Here is a 23,877-nt window from a genome sequence, read left to right as displayed (position 1 = left end):
ATTAAGTGAATAGACTGGAGGCATAAGGAAGAGATGGACATTTGCTGAAAAAAGTCAAACAAAATGAATAATTTGTGATTGAACAAAAGTTTTGCCAAAAAGTACGGTTATAATTCAAGTCATCGAGTGTGTTCCTCTATTCTTTCTCAAAAATCAACAGGTACTAATTTTTTTAATTTTTTTTTAACCACGTGAAATTACCAGGTAGTAGACCGGTACCTGTTTTCAAAGTTTGAGGGTTTAGCTGTGAAAATTTACGTCATTTCTTCTTCACATTCTTGAAATTATCTATCTATGTACTCATATATTTGGTACTTGGCTAACAACTTGTCAGTTTTTCCGAGATAAAAATGTAATTTAAAAATTCATTACGATTACTTGATAACTACGCCTTCTTTTTCAGCCTTGGAGTAGATTAAGATAAAAATAGGTGGCTGAAGTTTTTTTTATTTTTTAATTGTGTATTGTGTACATCGCACAAGGAAAACCAAAAACGTTGGGTATTAAAAGAATTTTCCTTTCATTTTCCTTGTAACAGAAAATTGGTAATTGAGTATTTGAGTACGTACTTGTGATTTCGAGGTTTCGAGAGTAAGGTTTCTTCAAAAATGAGTAGATTAACGAATGAAGAATAATTTTTTATTTTCAATGAGGATACTTGAGAATATCGTATGTTTTTAATCAACATTTTTAAATTTAAAAATCGTTTAAGTACCTCAAGTTACTTTTTTTTTCAATATTTCAAATATTGAATAAACTTGACAGAAATTGAAAAGAAATTGTTAGAAAATTGACAAAAATTATGATATTTTTTCAAATTGAAACGAGATTGATAAATATCAACCAAGAAGTGATAACTGATAAATGATGTGAAAAAACAGAAAACGACTAAAAAAAATTGTAAAATATTGAAAAATTTTACGAAATATGTATCAACGGAAATAGAGATGTGCACTTTTCTGAAAAGTAATTTTAGTGAAATGAAAAGTGAAAAGTTCATTGAAAAGTGTGAAAAGTAAATCGTGTGAGTCTCATTTTTAAGCTATCTCTAAAACCTTCAAATTGATGTATTTTTTGCCTATCTAAAATACGCTAAAAAACAAAATCATATTTTTTCACCTACTTGATCGAAAAGTGGTAGTTTTGAGCCTTTCTAGAACCTGTAACATTTTTGAGATTTTCTGTTTTGAAAAAAATGTTGTGAAAAATATCAAAATGAATTCAGCGCCCATATATGGGTGCTAAATTGCGAAGGTGGAGGAGTGGAGAGAGTGAAACTTGATATTTGACTTCATCAATGAGGTTAGTGTTCTCTAATTAGTAACTTGATTGATCACTCGCTTTTTCTCTTCTTTTCAACTTTTCACTTTTCACTTTTCAGACTGCACATCTCTACTTGGAAATTGCAAAAAAAAAACTCACGCCTTCAGCGTGAGAAGACCGACTTTTTGTAAAAAAAAAATTTGAATTGATTCACTTTTTTTAAAACATTCATTCGCGAACGAATCGATTCATTTACTCAATTTTTAGTGAATCATTCACGAACGAATTGAATCATTTTTTGTGAATCATTCGCGAACAAATTGAATCATTTTTTGTGAATCATTCGCGAACGAATTGACTTTTGTTTGTGAATCATTCGCGAATGAATCGATTCATTTACTCAATTTGTGATGAATCATTCGCGAACGAATCGATTGATTTACTCAATTTTTAGTGAATCATTCACGAACGAATTGAATCATTTTTTGTGAATCATTCGCGAACGAATTGAATCATTTTTTGTGAATCATTCGCGAACGAATTGACTTTTGTTTGTGAATCATTCGCGAACGAATCGATTCATTTGTGATGAATCATTCGCGAACGAATCGATTGATTTACTCAATTTTTGGTGAACCATTCACGAACGAATTGAATAATTTTTTGTGAATCATTCGCGAACGAATTGATTCATAAATTAAAGAATTGATCGATTCGTTCGCGAATGGTTCTTTCAAAAAATTTATCAATTCGTTCATGAATGATTCCCCAAAAATTGAGGGTCGTATTACTTGGAAGCTTTGAGCTTTTGGAACTTGATGATGATGGTGAAATGTGCGGCTAGTGGTCTAGTTGTGAAATTTCAAATTTGATCAAATGCCAAAACGTATCACAAATTTCAAAAACAGTCATAAAAGTAATGTAAAATTATGGAAAATTGGTAATAAGCTGAAGCAATTAGAAAAATCCCACAAAAATTTTCAAAAATGACGAAAAACGTAAATTATCAAAAAAAAAAAAAAAACGGTAAAAACGTCAGACTATATTGAAAATTGAGAAAAAAACTAAAAAACACAACGAGAATTGTGTAAAATACGTATTTAAAAAAAAAAAAAAAGGAATACATAAAAAGTTATTGGAAAACAATCATAAAAATGGTGTAAAAATTGCAGGAATTCATGAAAAATTGTGAAAGTTGTTAAAATGCAATTTAAGTTTGAAAAAATCAAGAAATACCTACTATTGAAATTTTATTAATTTTTTAAAAATTGGGCAAAACATTTAAAAATTGCTCGAAATATTGGTAACATTTCTTAAAAATTCTCAAAAAAGTTGCAAAAATGGCAAACTAAGTACTAGTAGTTATAAAAATGACAAAAATTTTTTAAAACTATCATAAAAATAATTGTCAATGTCATCAACTTTCACGTCCTTTTCAGTTATTTTGTATATTTTCTAATAATTGCTACAATTTTTTTGTTAATTTTCTCACGAATTCCTGTCACATTTCAATAGTTTTTACTGAACTTTTATAATAACGAATTCCTGCAAAATTTCTCGTCTTTTTGTTGATATTTTTTTGTATGTATTAATTTGAAATAAATGCTGATATTTTTCATAAATTGAAAAAATGTTGGTCAATGTTTTTCGAAATTTTTCAATATTTTACACAATTTTGGCAATACATATTTGTGATCAACTTTTTCATTTGTTTCAATAATTCCTGATATCTTTTGTTTCTCATTTCTTTCTGTTGAATTTTGGCAGCTTTTTTGACTGATTTATAAAACTTGAACATTCTTTGCAATTATTTCGTTTCAAATTTTAATATTCATTTTGCCATTTTTGACAGTTTCCTGCTAATTTTCAAGGAATAAATTGTCAGTATTTTGGGCAATTTTATATTACAAACTAATTCCTCATTTCATCGAAATTCTCAATGATTTTGTGTCAATTTTTTTCCAAATTTTCGACAATTTTCTGGTCTTTTTAATCGGCTTAAATTAAATTCTTGCAATATTTTACATTTTTATCGATATTTTTATGTTTTGATTTGATATAAGTATTTGTAGATGCTGCTACTTTCAGTGATTTTTTAGCCATTTTGGAAAATTTTTTTCACCATTTCATCAACTTTTTTCAATTTTTAAAAATAATTTTCGGTGGATTTTGACGAATTTCTGTTACATTTTAGACGTTTTTTCGACTTGTCAACAATAAATTTTTGTTTTATTTTACATTATTTTGATACTAATTTTTTTCAACTTTGTTTCAATTTGTAAAAAGTTCTCTCATTTTTGCTAATTTTCTTTTTAAAAAAAAATATCGTCAAGATTTCATGCAATTTTTCAACATTTTATCAGTTTTTTTGAAGCTTTTTCAATGATTTTTGTCTGTTTTTTTTTTTTTTTCAACTAAATTTTGGTCTCATTTTAGTAATTTTTTCAACTTTTTATAAATTATTGAAATATTTGACTCAAAATTTTTGAAACACTCATGTCCAAAAAAATTAATTTTTGTTTAGATTTTAATGAATTTTGTTTTAAAAAACTTTGAAAACATTTTTCACTGGGACCGTTTAATTTTTCCAGAAAAAGAGTCATTTTTTGTAAAATTGATGGGTGACAAATAGGTAGAGGTACGTCTGGAATCGATCAAAAGTCTGCTGAACAGTTTGATTTTCTACTCAGATTTGAAATCAAAGACGTGAAAATCAACTCGAGTCTCTGAAAATTTCATTTAAATTTGTTATTCCCTCTCCCCTCCCGTCGCCTCTCCCCTTTACTACTCTTCCATTTGAAAAAAAAAAATGATCGTTCTCCTAGTTTTTGGGAAAGTTGTTTTTCACTTAGAACTATCCCAAAAAATTTTATGACGATTTTCACCGTTTTAGTTTTTTCGAAAATTGAAAATTATAGTCAAAAATGGGGAGGGGGTCTCAAAGAAAGATACTTTTATTTTGAATTTTCGAACTGGCCATTGCCTTATCGACGATCGATGTCTCGAAGTATGACTTTCGTCCTGCGAGATGATTCGATCGAAAAATATGTACTCGTAGGAAGAAATCAGAAAAAATTTGATAATTTGATGAGTAATAGTTCAAACTTCGAGCTTCTACTCATTTTGGCTTCCACATATTGTCACTTTTACCTTCGAAAAGCGTATCTACCTGTATCGGAATTATACTGAACCTTGGCTTTGATGCATTAAATTTTTTATTTTTCATATTTTGTATTTTCCACTCTTATTATTCGGCGAAATGTTTAAAAATGACGCAATTTTGAACGATAAATATGCAGAAATATCGATTAATTTTGTTACTTTGAAATTTGTTGATAAGATCTACAAAAAAAAGTTATCTACATACGTATATCTGTAAAAGCTTGTGAATCAACCTTACAGTATCAGAATCAGAACGATTTTAGGACTTCGTGCGGCCTGACTCTGAGTGAAAAATTGACTACCATTTTCTTTGGAAGAAATCAATGATCTCATCTCATTGAATTTCAACTTCCATACATCGTTTTCCTCAAAAAGGAAAATTAAGAAACGGCGTGAGTTGAAGTGTTTTCTAGGTGACGATCAGGGTCATGGGACAAGTCGCAAAGCGCGTTGTTTTATCGATGAACACATCGAACCTTGGGTTGGGTGATGGGTGCTCAAGCCATAGTGAATAACTTGCTATTAGTGAAGTTTTCATTATGTTAAAATTATTGTTATAAAGGTCTCCTAAACGATGCCTTGAACCCCTTCCCCCTTCGCGTGGATCAGTTTTTCATGTATCGTCTGATTTTTACTACTTGACTATAAAAAAAAAAATCTAACTGGGTGCTTATTTCTTATGTTCGTGTTTACATAGATAATATTTTATGTCAATTTTTTTTTGCAGTTTTTAATTACTGTAAAATGATGATTGATGACGAGTCTTGGAGTAGGGATAGCGGATTTCCCATTTCTCATTTACATTTTTTACTCAAAAGCGATTTTGTCAGAACCGAAAATACAAAAAATGCAGTTGTAATACCTATACGAAAATTTCATTCAAGTACTATGTAGTTACGAGTAGTATATCGTCATTCATTAGCGCACCTATTCGTTTAATTAGGTAAAAATCTAAGGAAATTTTTTACCGTCTAAAAACAATATTAAAAGTACACTGCTCGGTCTATCGCGCTGTTAATTTATTTAATTAATTCTTCGAAAAAATTCATATCCGTTGTTTGAATTATACGAATAAAAAAATTGTAGGGAAATTAGCTCGTCATTGATTAAATTAATTAAAGAAGAAATTCTCTACAACTATAATAGGTACTCGTATGTCCGATCGTTGAAAAACATTGTATTCTGTATTTCTGTAATTCAAATTGACGCACCGAGTAACCTCGATTGATCCATTAGGCAAAAAAAAATTGATGCATCATTCGAATTATATGATCTTTTGCTATAGAATTTAGGCATGGCTGATTATTGCATTAGGACCGGATTTTAAATTTTTGAAGGATCATTCTTTTTTTTATTCGTGTGTAACTAGTCTATATCATGTTATAGGATTTCGAACTATTTTTTTTTTTTTTCAAATTTATTGAGTGAGCAGCAGTATGAGGTGTCTAGAAGGTTCTGCAAAGCTTCGTCATTTCAGTGATTCCCAGCGTTGTAATTTTTTTAAAAATTTCTCGATCAAACGTACGTTGGATGGCTCTTATTTTGAATTTTCACTTTTTTACGCTCCCATTCCCCCCTCAAAGTTGTTAGATTTTCTGAAAAAATAATTCCATACTTTTTGGTTTCCCCCGAGAAGTGCAAAATAAGTCGTGCTGACCAACCTCCCCCCTCACGTCTCTCATTGAAAAAATTAATAAAATATGAGAAGTTCAATTTATCCAAAAATATACTTACATTATTTTCTGCTTCAGAATTCTTCTAAATAATTCATTTTTCAAGAAAAACCGTCCTCTGCCCTCTTAACGATATTGCGTTGTTTCTTTCTTTGTTTAGAGCACACACCCTCCCCCCTCCCATCCTTGTAAAAAAAAATGGACTTCTGAATCAAAAATTCTTCTAAATAAGCCCCTTTTCGAGGAAAAAAAACTTTTTTGAGCCCCTCAAACGATGTTTGTCCCTTTTTATGGAGCTCTCTAAAATTGGCAAAAAAAAAAATTTAATGAAGTCTCTAAAACTTTTTGAAAATTTTCCATTTTCGGTCAGAACCTTTCTGAATAGGCAGGGTAGTTCTTTTTTTTTAATAAAAAAAATTTATTCGGTCTCTCAGAAATGTCAGCCCTATTATGTAGAGCCCCCCTCTCCCCTCCCAATTGAGAAAAATTGAAATGATGAAATTTTCAATCTTTATGACATGAATTCTTCTGCAACATGACCCAGAATATCCAATTATTTTCAGGAATTTCGGGAAGTCGGGTACCAATTTCCCGTTCTCCATCATGGAAGGGGGGGCAGTATCAAATCCGAAACTTTTCTGATGAAAATAGTCCAAATCCTAGGATTCGAAATTTCGATTTTTTTTTTATTTTCCTTATTTTTTGAGAGGACTTTGGTTTAACACTTCTTCATGATTTACAAAGCTTCTCCATAAAATTGGAATAAAATTGGTTAAGGGGGAAGGGTTTCTGATTTCGAAAAATTTTCATTTTGAAGTTAGAGTGAAAACTCTAGGTTTTCTTTCAACAACTTCATTCTGGGTATCTGCCTCTCATCTTTCGTCGAATCAGTTTCAAAATTTTCAAAATTTTTCATCCGCATCATCGCGTCTACATAATCACACCATTCATAATTTTACGTCGAATAAACATTAAAAACACTTCAGCCTCTTCTTTCCTGTTTTCCTATCATCTTATTATATCCAATCAACATTGGCCAAGTGCTTACTGCTTACGCATATTACGAGTACGTTTGCACTTGACGTTATAATATTCGGAAAACACATCAGACCGAACAACAATAATATTACCGCCTCGAAAGATGACAATAAGTATAGAAAAATAAAGCGTGAAAATAACAACACTGTAAACAAATCGTTGAATACTGATCTACGAGTGTGTGTTGGTGAAGTAAGATTAATCATCTTTGCTCTCCCTCTTCGTCTGCTGTGACGAGTTTTCTGTCTCGCTGTTCAGTTCCTGGCTTCTTTATTTTTGCGCATGTTTAAAATTTTTTCACTCTTGTACTCCGCCTTTAAATATTTGTACTATCAAGTTTATAATTAATTTGAGAGAGATGGAGAACAAGATGAAACGAAGACTTGCCAGAGAACAGAGATGCTGCAGAGAGAGAAGGGTTCTAAAATATGTGTATGTGAAGTCTACAGTATGGAAGAGATGCAATGCAGTGTGACGTAGAAGTATTGCTCTGTAATGCTTTATTACTCTGTGAGGTTCACCGTTGGTATTTTGGGCTGAAAAAGTCTGTGGGATGCTAAAATGTTCAAACATTACTGAATAGTGAATACTGAAACACTGATTTTCAAAATGTTCAGAGCAGTATATCCCTTCTCTCAATTCGTCTCAAGATCCTGAAGCCCGAGGTCAAAAAAAATTTGAAAAATCAAACAATTTACGATCGTACATATATTGGCGCGATTAAATTTGAACTTTTACAGTAAGAGACACCCGAATTTCTTCCCTTTCCATTCCTGATTTCATAAACACCCAGTCCAAAAATGGTCAGGGAGTTTGAAAATAATTGCCTCTCTTCTCTTCAACCCCTTCCACTGTTTCATGTAGGGAGGCTTCATATTTGAAAAATATGTAAAATCAAAAATTTGGGTTGCAAAACCATAAACCTCAAATAAAAATTATTTCTCTGAAAAACCTCGACTTATTTTTTTCGATTCGACCGCTCAGGAACCCCCTCCCCTCCCCCCTCCTTGAAAGTGTCCCTAAACATGGTTCGAATTTTTTAGAAATTGTCAAATAAATGACGTGCCAATGACAAATATTGTTTGTTAGATTTTTGAGTATAGTGGACTAATTCAAATATCGTTTTTTAAAATCGACCCATCTGCCCCTCCCCTCATTACTTCATTAATGCCATTGCGGTAAAAATTTCTGAAAATTGAAAATGGGATGTGATAGGTCATTTGTTAAGTTTTTGAATGTGCTGAGTTCGAGTATCGGCTCATGTTTTCAATTTTATCTCTCTTACCCCCCCCCCCCAATCATTAGTCCATTTAATTGTCGTCAAAATTTGAAATGGGATGTAATATGTCGTTTGCTTGGCTTTTGTGTGTACTGAGTTCGAATATTGGCTCATTTTTTTAATTCGGCCACTCTGACCCCCTCACCCACTCCCAGGGTGCCCTCGAATATTCTCAAAATTTCGAATAATTGAAAATGGAGTGTAATATGTCGTTTGTTTAGTTTTTGTGTGTATTACAAAAGTTCGAATATCGGCTAATTTTGTCTATTAGATCTCTCTGATCCTCTCCCCCCCTTCCACACACCCACCATAGTGCACTTTAAAAGGGTAAACATTTTGAGAAGTTGAAAATGACGTATAACACATTGTTTAATGGGTTTCTGAGTATGTGTGAATTCAAATATTGGCTCATTATTTCAATTCTATCCCCTTAAATCCCCCTCTCATCACTATCAGTGCCCTTGAATATGGTCAACATTTTCAAAAAATTTGAAATTCCATGTTAGGTATATGTCATTTGTTTGGTTTAAGAGTGTGCTGAGTTCGAATTTTGGCTCGTTTTTACGATTTGGCCTCTATAACACCCCTCCTCCTCCTCTTCTTTAGTTTCTCTTAAATGTGGTTCAAACTTCAAAAAATTGAAAATGACGTGTGAGCGTGTGACATATTTTTAGTAGGTTACTTCTGAGTATGCTGAGTTCGAATTTTAGCTCATTTTCCCGATTTGACTCCTCGAACCCACCTCACCCGTGCCAATTTCTGAAAATTGAAAAGTACATGTAACTCAGGCACGTCTTTGAATGCAAGTTGTGCAATTGATTTCTGCTTTTGCAATTTTAATTCAATTTCGCAAAAATTTGTCAACTGAACCTGACAGGACTAAACCTGGAGGTGTTTTTTGGGAGGGGGAGGGGCTAAAAATTGCCGTGAGAAAAAATACTAACTTTGCGGAATTGAGGAGCTTTTAAAGTGAAATAAAAGACGAAATGACGATTTTGTCAATTGATATAGGTAATTCGCATTAAGGCTTATAAATAAAATTATTATTTTCCTTTTTAGATTTATGGAAGTTTCAAAAATGGATTTTTTTGTTTTTAGAAAAGAGATAGAAATTGACCCGAGCAAAATGAGGGCAAAATTGCTTAAAAATTCGTAATTTCGAGAGATGAAAAAAACATAACTTGTTTTTTTAAAAATTTGTTCACTTAGCTCAAAATTTTAGAATTTGAATGATGGATTTTTAAAAATTTTAATTTTGAAAATGAAAAACAAACATGCCCGAGTGAAGTGAAAAGCAAAAACTAGTTTCGAGAAAAGTAAAAAAATATTTTTCTAGGTGAAAAGTGTGTTTTTTTTTGGTTTAGACATTTCTCTAAATTTGAATAATTCCTAATAGATTTTTATAAAAGCTTGAAAGTTTGATCTCAACTTGAAAAAAAAGCACACAGAGGCTCGAGCGAAACGAGGGCAAAAAATTTCAAAAATTCGTATTTTGAGAAGTGAAAAAGGAATGTTTTTTGTTATGAGTTTATTTTTTTGACAACATAATTTTTAGAATTTGAATGTACCCAATTGATTAAAAATTTCCAATTTGAAATCAGGGTGACTAACCGGTCATGAAAGTCATAAAAACCATGAAAAAGTCATGAATTTTGGTAAGTGGTCATAAAAGTCATGAAAAGTCATAAAAAAATCATGAATTTTGCTCAAAATACACTTGAAAATTTTTTAAAAATTCCATAAAATGAAAAAAAAATCAAAAATTTCCAGAAATCAGAAAAATGAAAAAACTGAAATACCTACTTGCCTACAAATATAAAAAAAAAATCCTTGCAGGTTCAAGTTATTTGATTTTTTGGGAGGGGGAGGAGTATTTTCATGCGATAAAAATGTGAAAAATAGGTCATGAAAAAAAATCATGTAAAAGTCATGATTTTTCGTCTGGAAGTTTTTTTTAGACACCTTGGAAATGAAAGCAATTGTAAACTGGCCCAAAAACGAAGCGAGGGCAAAAGCTTGCGAAAATTTGTGTTCAGAGAAAGTGAAAATAGCATATTTTTTTGGTTCAAACATGGCCTCCGGGCCCCTGGATGGCAATCGCCAGGTAACATCTTAGGCCAGTCCGCTCCTGGGGTGAGCATTTTTTTTAAAAAAGTGATTGTGAGATTTGATTCTGAAATTTTAAATTATCATGAAAAGTTGAGCTTTACCCATAAAAGTTCCATTTCGTGTTGTTAAATTAAAATTTTTGATTTTGTATCTTCGCTTTCAAACTCATTTTGGTAATTTGAGTGAAATCAAAAGACGCGATTTTATTTTTTATTCGATTTTGTGTGAAACTGTATAGATAGGTTTTTTGGAAGTTTAGCTGTCCTCGTTGAAAAAAGCGCATTCCGTGCAATTCTGTGCTCAAAAATTATGTTCTATCTTCATGTCTTTTTTTGACCAAAAATAATCTTGACCAAGCTCAACTTCTACAACAGTATCATACTATTGAGGAAGTACACGCACTGATACACGAAGAGGAAGCAGGGTAACGGTCTCTATTTAGTCGCGGGCGGATGTGAGATAAAGCTATCTCATCGCAGCGTGGCCATAGCCGAGCAATTACAAAGATATGTACGTACATACAAGTGCGTAATAAAATCAGGTGCTAAAATCAATCAAAGCATAGTGATGCTGAAAGGGAGATGAAAAGAGCACGGTCGGCTAGCAGGCGGAGAGGAGAGGTACGAGGGTACAAGTACCATATCGAACACTCTCGGGCTTATTTATGCAGAAAGCTCACACTCACAGCTCGGACGACTATAGGTTATTTTATCAGTGAGATCTTGTCGTGGTTCGAGTTATTGTATATTGTGTGTAATAAGTGTACGTTGTATGTAGTATAGTGAAAAAGAGAGAAAAAACTTGATAAGAACACCAGTTTGATTTTCAAGGTTATTTACGTAGGTATAGGTACAACCAAACTGTACAATATTATACGATTGGTAACAATTGCTCACTTGGACGTGCAGGTATAGGTATCGGTTCGACGACGACGACGATATCTTACGTACTCGTACAGAGGTAGTTGCTCGTAAAACGACATACGCCGAACCGTGAAATAGAATTTTTTTTGTTTCAAAAGTCGAAGTTGATAATACACATAATAAGTTCAGTGTTCAGTACACGTCGAGCTATTAAATCGTTCGCTCGAGCGGCGCGATTCCGATTCGCGACTACGACTCCGTCGTGTGATTAATCGCGATCTATACGTTGTTGGCCGGAGGCTGGTCTATGTGCATGTGCCGGGTTCCCTTTTCGTCACCGTTATGTTCTGTAATCTATGTATTATTTTATCTATTCGCATGTTGTTCTAATGGTCGACGTCGTCGTTGTGTTTAATTTTGCGTAGATTTGCGGTAATAAGCCGGCCGCCCAAGATACGAGTACTACTACTACTATTTGGACGTCGCGAAAAGGTTACTGCTACGTTGTGACGGCGGAGATCAGTTGACCGTGATCGTATACTTCTAAACCTATAAGCGTCTAGTAATCCCTCTCGTCCACCTTTACCTTCGCCTAGTCTTCAAGTCTCGTTGTGGTCTCCCGGCTTTCAGTATGGATAAGAATCGCGAAAGTTGCGCGCCCTCGGACAACGTTGTCGCAGCCACCGCCAAGAAGTCGTCGTTGGCCAGCATTTGCAAGTTGGACACATTCACGCAGTTCAATCCGTTCCCGTCGTCTAGGAATAAATCTAAATCAAAATCAGTCTCCAGCTGTGATATCAGAATGGGTAATCCGAACCCCGAAGACGTTACGTTGACCACCGGAGCCATCAAAAGGAAGAAAAAATCTTTCGAAATTTTTCGTAAGTTGAATTTTTTTTTCATTTCACCTCGTAGCCTGTACTGTACTCGAACCTTCTCGTTAATCAGATATTTTTAACCAATGATGGAACTATTTTTTTTTTACCCACCTACAACATCGCGTCGATGTTAATTAACGACGAAAATTACGTCTTTAATTTGAACGAATCGTATGTTTTTCTATACATGTGTTTTTTCCTCATTCATTTCGTACGTACGTGTTTTGGGTTAGGTTTACGAAAATTACCTATACCTACTACAAGTACTACTGATGTACCTATTACATACCAGAATTAAATATCTATCTACTTACGCATGTGCTAACCTCATCATAGGTGTAGATATCGTTTCTACACATGGTTCATAGTCCTTGAGATTGCATATAGTTTACATTCGTATGGTATAGCGTTAACCTACTACTATAAAAAGAGAAAAATATCGTATCAAATTATCATGTTACGAAAAAATTTTGATTCTTCTCTTATTGTTGGTAGGTATAGATAAAAGAGAGAGAGAAAAAAATACCACGTTTGTTTAAAAGTCAATTAACTATATCTCGAACCTGAACCGGATTATTAATTTTTTTTTTTTTTGAGATTATAAAATCAAGTCTGTATAACGAATGATTGTTTTACGTTTAAGTATGTACGTACTTGTATGTACGTGAGAAAAATCAACGGTGTTTTTTGTTCGCGAGCGAGTTTTGTTGTTTTTTTTTTTTTTTGCTTGGTCAGAGATTTTATAAATCGTACGATTTGCTGTCGAAATTTTTACTTATGTGAATTTTAAACCGAGTTGTTGATAAAGTGAAATTTTTGTTCTGGTCAAGGGGAGAGGAGGTGGTTTAAATTCGGAACAGAAATATGCGTATGGACGAATTTTTTAGGTGGGTTGTTGAAATATGTACAAGTCGGTGGAAAATTTACTCGTCAGGTGGTTTTTAGTCGATTTTACGAGTTCTGAAAGTTAGCGAGGAATTTGAATAAAAATGAGAGTTTTTGAGACAAATTGAAAATTGATATCAAAATTGATGCTTTTTGAGAAAAATGTTTAAAACTTTTCCAATTTTTCAAAAAATCTTAGAATTAAAAAAAAAAATTTAGATGATCTAGTCTAAAAATGGCTTAATATTTGTTTTTACTCTGCGAGGTCACTTTTGTGATTTTTCAAGTTGATAATCAAAAATATGCATGTGGACGAATTTTTTTGTTGGGTTTTGAAAATAGTGAGTGGACAATTTACTCGTTTGTAGTGTTTAGTCGATTTTATAAGTTCTGAAAGATTGTGTGAAATTTGAATAAAAATGAGAGTTTTTGAGACAAATTTAAAATTGATTTCAAAATTGACATGCTTTTTGAGAAAAATATTTAAAATTTTTCCAATCTTTCAAAAAATCTCAGAATTTTCAAAAAAAAAAAATATTTTTTAGATGATCTAGTCTAAAAATGGCTTAATATTTGTGTTTTTACTCTGCGAGGTCATTTTTATGATTTTTCATGTTGATAATTTTTTTTTGAGGCTGTGAACTGTGCTGCACCTTTTGCTGTGTACGTTTTCAAATTGATCAATTTTTCCTAAATTTTTAGAAAATCTCGAAAATTTCAAAAAGAAAATTTTTTGAGATGAGCTAGCCTGAAAGTGGCTCAATATTCGTGTTTTTTTTACTCTGCAAGATCATTTTTGAGATTTTTTATGTTAATCATTAATCATTATTTTTGATACTGTGAACTGTGCTGCATCTTTTACTAGATTCGTTTTCAAATTGAACATTTTTTCCTAAATTTTCTGAAAATCCCAAAATTGAAAAAAAAAATTTTTTAGATGATCTGGTCTAAAAATTGGCTTAATATTCGGCGTTTTACTCTGCGAGGTCATTTTTGTGGTTTTTTATGTTGATCATTATTTTTGTGACTCACACCTTTTTCTGTATTTTTTTTTCAAATTGATCATTTTTTCATAAATTTTCAGTAAATCTCAAAATGTTTAAAAAGAAAACTTTTTGAGATGATCTGGGCTGAAAATAGCTTGATATTTGTGTTTTTGTTACTTTGCAAGATCATTTTTGAGATTTTTCACGTTGATCATTATTTTTGAGACTTTGAGCTGTTGTACTGCACCTTTTGTCTGAATCGTTTTCAAATTGATCATTTTTTCCTAAATTTCAAATAGAAATTTTTGTTGTGATGAGTTGTTTTGAAAATTGCTCAATATTCGTGTTTCTGATGCTCTACAAGATCATTTTTGAGATTTTTCATGTTGATCATTATTTTTGAGATTGTGAAATGTACTGCACCTTTTGCTGGATTCGTTTTCAAATTGATCATTTTTTCCTTAAATTTTCTGAAAATCTCTAAATTTTTAAATAGATAATTTTTTGAGATAATCTGGTCTGAATATGGCTCAATATTCGTATTTGTACTCGTTGAGGTCATTTTTAAAGTTTTTCATATTGATCTTTTTTTTTCCTAAATTGTCAAAAAATCTCAGAGTTTTCAAAAGAAAAAAAAAATGAGGTGATCTGATCTAAAAATGGGTGAATATGTTTTACTTTTTCACACTGTGGGATGATTTTTGAATTTTTATAAAAAATGTTTGGAAATTATTTCTGAGACTTTGAGCTGTGCTGCACCTCTTACTTGATTCGTTTTCAAATTTATCATTTTTTCCTAAATTGTCAAAAAAATCTCATACCTCAATATTTTGCGTTTTCTCTGTGAGATGATTTGTGAGATTTTTTAAATGTTGGTCTAGCAAGATAAGCAGCTGATTCGATTTGAACGAGATCAAGCTAAATTAAAAGTACACGTCGTAAAACCCCGTAGCCAAATTTTAAATTTCAGAGTTCATTTTTAGATTTTTGGTGAATTTTTGAAAATTTGAAGAATTTAGAAATGTATGTATTATTAAGGTAAAGTACATATTATTACCATTTTTTTATTCAAATTTTTCCCCCTTCACATAGTGAAATTATTATTACTTCATTTCAACGCTCCAACTCGAAAACAGCCATAAATTTAGACCATTCTGGAACCTCCAGTGAAATTTCTCAGTACCAACGAGTGATACTTTTCTAATTTTTAATGAGTTTTTTTTATAATTATTTTTTTTAATGCAAAAATATCAAATATTTGGATTCTAAATTGTGTTACAATTTCATGTCGACACTTCTCAGTAGTTCTACTACATATAAAGATTTTGAGATTCCTGGTTTCAAAATTTTTAATTTTTGAGGTAGCTGTGTTTGGATTTTGAAAAATCATGAATGATTTCGTAATTTTGTTCATCTAAAAAATAGCACTCAAGTACATATTAATTTCGAAAAAAAAATTCAAAATTTTGAATTCTTTCTTGAACGCTTAAATTTTTACCCTTTGTGTGCGTTATTTTCGTCATGAGATCTACAATTTTGAGTGTCCGAGTCTGAATTTTAAGATCACCGATTCAAAATTTTTCAATTTTTTGGGGTTTACTCCTAGTTTATTCGTTTTTTTTTTAAAAAAATGGAGCAGATTATTTGCTCTAGAGGATCAATTTTTTCTGGATTTTATTTAGAAACTGCCTGGGAGAAGGGCTCAGATCCATCGCAGGGATCTCAACTTGAAAAATGAGGTGCTGAAACAGAGATGGAAAAAAAATGGAAAATGGACGGTTGTTTTCTGAATCACAGTACTTTTTTTTGTCTCATACAGAAGAGAAATAAGCTCCAAAAACCGAATTTTGAAATTTTTGAACTCTCTCGCCCAATCTTTTATCAGTCATTATCTGCGAAATATACAACACGAGTCACCTTCTCGCCACCGTTTGAAAATTCCAAATTCCAGCCACGTGAGAAATTACGTAGTGCGAACATTCGCGATTTTATAAGTGATAAAATACATATATCCACTTATCGAGCGTTATCTCGTATTCGTCATCTCCGCCGATCACGTGTTTTTATCGCGTCTGTCGCGGTCTCAATAATTTATGCATCATGATTCATTGCCAACTGATTAGATACCTATAACAATATAATCACTAATCAGCGTATGAAATATGTAGTATCTACTGATACAATTTTTTTGTCATTGTGTATTCGTCATACTCATAAAAAAGAGCGTATTATCGCTGAATAATACGTAATGCACACGTCTGTCTTGCGTACTCCAACCCACCTCTCCCCCCTTTGGAAGACCGGAAATTCACCTACACTTCTGCGATAGCATAACTTACATATGTGACGTACAATCGTGCCAGCGCCATGCTGCCCTGAATGAACAATAAAAACGTGCGAGGAAACAGGAAAGAAATAAGGATTATGCGGAGGGAGAGATGATAATAGATTCATTTTGAATCTCAAAGCATAATTTTCGATGTGCTGCCCTTGAATGTGATTTTTTTGAAAAAGATTTTGCAATAATTTTCCAGTTGTGTGGGACTTCTTTTCTCCTGCTGGAAAAAATGAATTTTTTCAAGTTTTAGAGGTATGTACTAATTTTCTCCTTCTCCTCCCGTCCCCCTCCTCATCCTCCTTTTTTGGCGTCTCTTCTCGACTCCGTCTGAATTTTCAGTACGGACTCTTCAAAGGCAGGTATCCCCAATTGGCTGAAAAATTTTTGGGCAGAAAAATCGAAATTGTAAAATTTTATCAATAGGCCAAATTTTAGGTGCTGAGTATCATTTTGAGTCTTCTTTTTAACAATTTTTTTAGGAAACTGGGTTATAAAAGTATTCAAAATTAGCATAAATCGATTTAGGAGGTCGAAAATAGGGTCTAGACAAAATTTCCATTTTTTTAGCTTAACAGTCTTTTGCAAATGACAAATTTTTCATTTTTTTCAAGTTGATAATTCAGTGAAAAAAAATTTTGGATTTAGAACAGATTTTGATTTGTGCCTAAATTGATCAAAAGTGCAGATGATAAATTTTTCATTTCGGCTCTGAGAACGGTGATTTCCACTTGCGCTTTTCCTTCAATTTATTTTGACCAGTTGCGCTTTCCCAAGCCTGCTTCTTTAAATACCACTTGCGCTTCTTAAAAACGAATTTCAGGGGTTCTCAAAGTTTGGAAATTTTGATAGTACGAGTATGTTTGTGCAAAGTCGTTCTTTCATGGCGTTGATATTGGATTACTGTGCGGAAGGTATGCAGATCAATTGAGACCTCCTGCAGAAAATTTTTTCAATTTTTTTTTTGATTTCTATTTTTTCCGAGTTGATTTTTTGCAAAAAATATAATTTGATTTGTGTTTTTTTTTTGTTTTTGAAAATTAATAATGAATTTTTATGCAAAATTTACGAAACCATAGCGGTCTCCCCTTGGTGAGTCCAGACGGAGGATTACCATTACCGTGTATGTAGACAGTACCTACGAGAGCATATTTTAAAAAAATGCTCCCTTTGGTGAGTTCAGATGGAGGATTAGCATTACCGGGTACGATCACAAAATCTAACTACCTTGTTTTTTTTTTTCTAAACCACCTTGAAATATCACTAAATGATTACACAAATTAAAATTTTGGTGGTTCCCTCAATTTTGAGGAAAATACTCAGGTAGTTAGATACTGTGATGCTAACCATTGGTACGCGTCACAATATCTAACTACCTTACTTTTTTTGCTTTAACGCCACTGTGTGTGTGTAGGGATGGTGCAGATGCAAGGCAATGGCCCCGGCGCGCCCGCAGCCCCCCCGCGACCGGCGCCCCACGAAATTCCCCCGAGCGAAGCGAGGGGGAATTTCGGGGGGCGTCGGTCGCGGGGGGGCTGCGGGCGCGCGCCGCGCAAGCGCGGCGCATCTCTTCTACCCGTTCAGTCACATTGTCTCAAATTCCTGAATTTTTTTTGGTCATGAATACTTGAACAGAGTTCATATGGGTCTGTTTAGATGTAAGGAGATAGGGCACGGGAAGGCTGGGGGCGCGCGCCGCGCAAGCGCGGTGCACCTCTTTAAGGTCGCTTTTCTCAAATTTTAACCTCATTATTCGAAATTTCGGATATTTTTGGTTATGAACAAAGTTCATATGTGTCAGTCCTCTCCGTGTGGATGTAAAGAGATGGTCTCAGCGCCTCCGCCAGCCTCCTCGTGACCGATACCCCTCGAAATTCTCACGAGCAAACGTGAACTTGACATCAATTCATAGTTTTACTCAGTATTTCTTCAAAAAAAAATGAATAAAAGTATAATTTATCACGTAATGCTGAAATACAGCGTAATTAGATTCATTTTTCCAGTACATATATTGAATATTCACGTATGAATCAAGGTAGTTAGATATTATGATAGATACCCATGGTGCATAGAACAGTATGTATAACTACCTCAATTTTTTCTTTGATTGATCACAGGTAACAGCTATTCACATTATATTCGTCTCTGTTCCTCATTTTCTACTAGTTTACATCAAAAAACACGTAAGAAATGCAATAAATTGCTTCAAATCTAGTGTTGACACTCTGCTCGAATATTCCCCAAAATTATAATAGGTATGTAAAAAGCCTCGACTCGTTGTTTCGGCATTCGTAACATCACGAGAATGTTCCTCGTCATTAAGGAGAATTACCGTACACATCCTCCCACGATTTAAAGTAAAAAAAGTAAGGTAGTTAGATATTGTGACGCGTACCAATGGTTAGCATCACAGTATCTAACTACCTCAGTATTTTCCTCAAAATTGAGGGGACCGCAAAAATTCTGTTCCCTCACCACATTTCTGGCAATTTTACATTTTCAAAAAAAAAATTGCAAAAATTGCGGGTAGTTAGAGACGGTACCTACGAGAGTATAATAAGAAAAAATGCTCCCCTTGGTGAGATCAGACGGATTAGGTATGTTAGGTATGTAATAAAAATAATTCGTTCGTTCGTTCATCAGTTTGTATCTTTCAATTCTTTCAATTTTGGGAACACATTCGGAATTTAAACAACCGAAAAGCGCAAGTGGGTAAAAATTATTGCTTCTACTGAAAAGCGCAACTGACCAAAAAAAAATCGAAAAAATAGGGGGAAAAGCGCAACTGGTATAGAGCCTCTGAGAAATAAATAAAAATCTTCTGAAGGCTCCAGAATGATTCCAAATCAATATCAAAGTGGTTCTCAAGGTCCATAATAGAGCAAGTATAAATCTTAGGCTCCCTTCCTTAGTCTGATTTTTTTTTTTTGTAAAAATGGGTTAGTTTTGAATTTGATTGGTCTTGCTTTTGTGCACCAAAACATCAAGAAATTTTGTGATGGTTGCTAAAAAAAAGTAATAATTTTTACCGTGATTGCTGAAAAAAAATTCAGCTTTTTGCCAGAATTTTCCATCAAGTGCAGTTTTTTGCTGAAATTGCCCAAAAAACACTTATTTTTGTATTTGTTAAAAAGTTTTGGTCATTTCTAAAAAGTTTAATTTTTACCAAAAAATTTTTTTAAAAAATTGCCAGAAAAAGCTCATTTTGCCAGAATTGGAAAATAAGTCCTATTTATTTTTCAAAAGATGCTGGCCTTTTTAAGAGTTCTGTACTTAAGCCTAAATTGCAAGTAAATCGTAATTTTTCCTTTCTTTGAATCGAAGTTTGAAGTTTTCCTTTTACTCTGTGTATTTTTCTTTCTGAGAATTACAAATTTTTTCTAGTTCTCTTTGAAAATAGAAAAAATTTTGATACAAAAAAAACCTCTCTTATAAATAAATTTAAAATTGAATATTTGAAAAAATATCCTGTTAAAAGCCCAGCTTTTTGCCTCATATTCTTCTACTTTTTGGAAACCTTCCAAAGTAGGTAAAAATTGGTATCTGTAAATCAAGTTTTTGAGATGATTTTAATTTTGGCTCATTTTGGAACTGCATCCAGGAGAAGGTAAATTTATGCATGCTTCCAAGTGAAAGTATCCCAACCGGTGCAAAGATTTTTGAATCGTAATAAGGAGAGTCAAAAAAGGACCCCAGAATACACCACGAATAAAAATTTTGAGTGTTGAAATTCAGTTTTTGATTTTTGGCAAATTTTTCAAAAATTCAAATTTGGTTCATTTCTCATGAAAAAAAAACAAAATTAGGCCAAATTGTCATGAAAGGCTGAAATTTGATTTGCTCTCTATTTTCGACCTTCCAATAAGTCGATTCATTAAAGTCAAATCTCATTTTCACCCCATTACAGTTTTTTTTTCCCGAAAACTGGAGAATTTAGAAATCTACTCGAGGCTTCAAAACGGTTGGAGACCATCACTAATCGACCCGGAAGGTCGAAAATAACGTGCAAACCAAATTTTAGCATTCTATGTCAATTTGATCAAATTTTAATTTTTTTCGTGAGAAAATAATTTTCATAAATTTTCCAAAAATCTAAAACTGAATTTCAGCTCTTGAAATTTTGGCTGATGGTATATTTTTGAATATTTTTAGATTCCCTTTCATCTGGTTCAAAAAATTTCCCTTGTTCGAAATTATGTTCCATCTGATTCGCCAAAAATTTTCACAGTTGGAAAAATCAGCAAAAAAGGTAAGTCACAATCGTTCAGAAAAGTTCTCGACAAATTCACTCTAAATGAAACATTTCTGCTGTGGAAAAAAACGATGGGTTTTTTCTTCGTCTTTGTGGTTGGAGAAAACATCTCCATGTTCTCTCCGTCAAAATCCTGAAAAAAATCCCCCACCTGTAATTTTCCATCGCCCCGTTCCATGTTGGTAAAATTCCATCATTGTCTGGTCAGTCTGGTCATTGTCTGATAATCTCGTCTTATCTCGACTTATTTACATCGTTACCGAGTCTAATGAATCATCATCGAAGTGGTCAAAGTACTGGTACTTCCACCTGAACACCTATTTGTTCATTCGAATGTATCCCCGTAGGCATTGTCGAACGATCCAAGGTACTTGCTGGTCAATGGTCATTGCAAAATGACGTGTGCTCTCGTATATTATCGATTTGTTCATACTCGTATTTTTCATCGTATGGTGGAAAGTTTTCCACTTTACGAAATGTTCAAAGAGGGTTGAGAGTCCGATCTGGACACTGATTGTGATCAGATCGAGTGACTCGATATCCTTGTCCTCTTATTATCGTTCGACGTCGATATTTCAACCCTGCGATATCAGATATGCGATGTGAGAAAAAGCCTACGAGTACCTTATCGTTAGACTTGGATAGGCAACATGTGTAAGTTTTTTTTTTCGAAGGACGACCACGATCCACGATGCATGAATGGTTCTGGAGTGTCGTCGGGGCCGAGAGGGCACCGGATGAATGATGAATTGGCGGCGACACAGACACCGATAATCGCACACGCCGACGATTGATGTGGAAAATATGCATTTCGCAGCCTACGACGACGATTTTACCTTAGACTTAGAGTATTGGTTAGATGACCGCATCACCGCATCGCATCAGCTTTTTATTACGTAAGATATACGTGATTAAATTGTTATATTATTATTAGACCTACAGTGGAACCATATGTACGTAGTCGTACTTATGATTGTACATTCGTTCGAAGCTCATTACATATTTTCCATAATGACCGATTGCAATTGCCACCGCTGCCGTTGCGGCTTTCTTCGGAAGAGTGAAACTGAAACAAAAAAAATAACGACGATAATGATGATAATAATACGTACGACATCGAACTGGTGCGACTGCGGCTGCGGCTCACTCTCTGCTGTTGTTTTAATTGAATATAGAATGAAATTACCAGAAGGTCAACGAGTTCGAACCAAGTCTGCTGACCTGCGAAATGTACATTTGTACCTCCGTTCATTATACATACGTACTTGCCATCGAGAGTTGGTCAATTGAGGTAACAGATTTATTGAACTTCCGATCATTGCCGACGACCATAAGACGTCGCAGTTGACTGACGAGATGAGATTCCTTTCTCTCTCCGTCTCTTTTTCTGGTTTACTGCGCGGTCAATTGAGTCGAACGTATCACCAGACCAAGTATTCACTCTCCTACGAGTATACGACTACGAACCCCCATTGATTAGCATCGTAATCGCTGAAAATGAGAGTAATTAATTGGACGAAGGCGTATGACGCGCCACTATCGTCAAATTCGGTCTTCTAACGGATTAAATTAGAGGTGAACTGTACTACAGCATCCTCCTATTCTCCTTGCCCTGGTACCCTAGTATACGCCTCTGTATGTTTTTTGACGTGTATGATTTTGTCATTGAGTGTCGGATGATGATGATGATGATGATGATGATGGGAATTCAATGTGTGGAGTTGAGTTGTTTTATTCTAGCCTGGAGGAATTACGTGAAATTAGGATTGGATGGGAGATGGAAATAATGAAGCGACGAATTATCAAATTTTGAGAAGAAATGAGACAGGCGAAGGTAAACTGAGAAGATAAAATTAGAAAGGAAGATAAGAACGACTATGTAAGAGAAAAAGTATACTTTCGAAGTATGTGTTTTGGGGGGGGGGGTCAGGTGACAAATTTCACACTTTGAGAATAATTTCTCAATTCATGGTTTCAATCTTATCTCAACAATTATGAAAAATTTATAAAAATTATCACTCTTATCAATTTTTTTTCGATTTGAAAGAATTGTGAAGTCCAGCTAGATGATTTTTGGAATGATTGAGAGAAAAAACACTCGAAGAAAGCTTTCGTTGATTTATACTTCAAATTGAACGCTTTTCTTTCAATTTGGAAAACTCATTATAGGTTACCTAAAATATGAAAATGTCACCCCCCCCCCAATTTGAGAACTTGAAAAAATTCCTAGAATTTGAATTTTTCTACGAATTTCTCTATCAGTCTTCTGTAAAAAAAATTCCCAAATTCTATAAATTTTTGAGAAAAGAGTCATTACGGCCATTCGAAGGCACACTTATCTTCCACATAGATATGTATGTGTTTAAGGAAATGGCCGAAAAAAAACATTCCACATGACGGTCGCTGATGAGCCATTATATTATGCTCTTTCAGCACTACCCCGTGAGAAGACATTTTGCTGAAAATTTTTAAAAAATTCTGGATAAATCGATGAAACATTATTTGCGAAAATCACTAAAAAGTGAGTAGAATTCCTTGACAATTGAGTACATAGTTGAAACATTTCTGAAAATCTGTTAAAATCGCTGAAAAAGTTGAGATTGTGAATATATTTTTTGAAACGTTTTTGGAATGTCTATGATAATCACTGAAAAAATTGTAGGTACAGATTGTTGAAAAACAATTGAAAATTTTTACTGAAAAATTGAGACTTTAATTTGCAAAATCAGTGAAAATCGCTGAAACATTTTGCAAGCGACCAGATAAAATAATTATATTGAACGTTTGTAAAAATTGTTGGAAAAAATAATAATTACTGGAATATTTGTGAAGTTTGTTGCAAAATTGTTAAAACATTTGCAAAAAAAAAAAGCTTTTTTTTTTTTTTTGGGTGTTTGTAATTACTTGATTATTACACCCGTCGTATGAGATTTAAATCGAGTTGGTAAGGTCAAGTTTTTTAATTAGGTCTAAGAATTTTTTAATTTCGGAAGGGTCGTATGGTATGAATAGGGATCTTTCATCTATTTGTAGGGACAGTCTGTGCTGATGTAAGGAGGGACATTGAAATAGTAAGTGTTGGACAGATATAAGTTCTGAGAGGCAGAATTGACAATATGTGGGTTTTGGGGCCTTTTCATAGAGGTGATTATGT

The 23,877-nt window shown here is 33.4% G+C and overlaps 1 protein-coding gene across 2 annotated transcripts in view; it reads left to right on the top strand.

The window, feature by feature from the left end:
• Positions 1-23,877, top strand: part of LOC135837456 (lysosome membrane protein 2-like) — a 65,963-nt gene that overhangs the window by 1,502 nt on the left and 40,584 nt on the right. The window contains exon 2 of one of the 2 annotated variants that reach the window (XM_065352729.1): positions 11,813-12,268. In XM_065352729.1, coding sequence (XP_065208801.1) covers positions 12,019-12,268 — 250 coding nt within the window. In that variant the 5' untranslated portion in view covers positions 11,813-12,018. Of the gene's footprint in view, positions 1-11,390; positions 12,269-23,877 lie in introns of those variants that run through there. The other variant, XM_065352730.1, reaches the window with a different exon arrangement.

The sequence above is a fragment of the Planococcus citri genome, chromosome 2 (assembly GCF_950023065.1).
Source record: "Planococcus citri chromosome 2, ihPlaCitr1.1, whole genome shotgun sequence".
Lineage (NCBI taxonomy): Eukaryota > Metazoa > Arthropoda > Insecta > Hemiptera > Pseudococcidae > Planococcus > Planococcus citri.
This window is presented reverse-complemented; position numbering and strand designations above follow the sequence as displayed.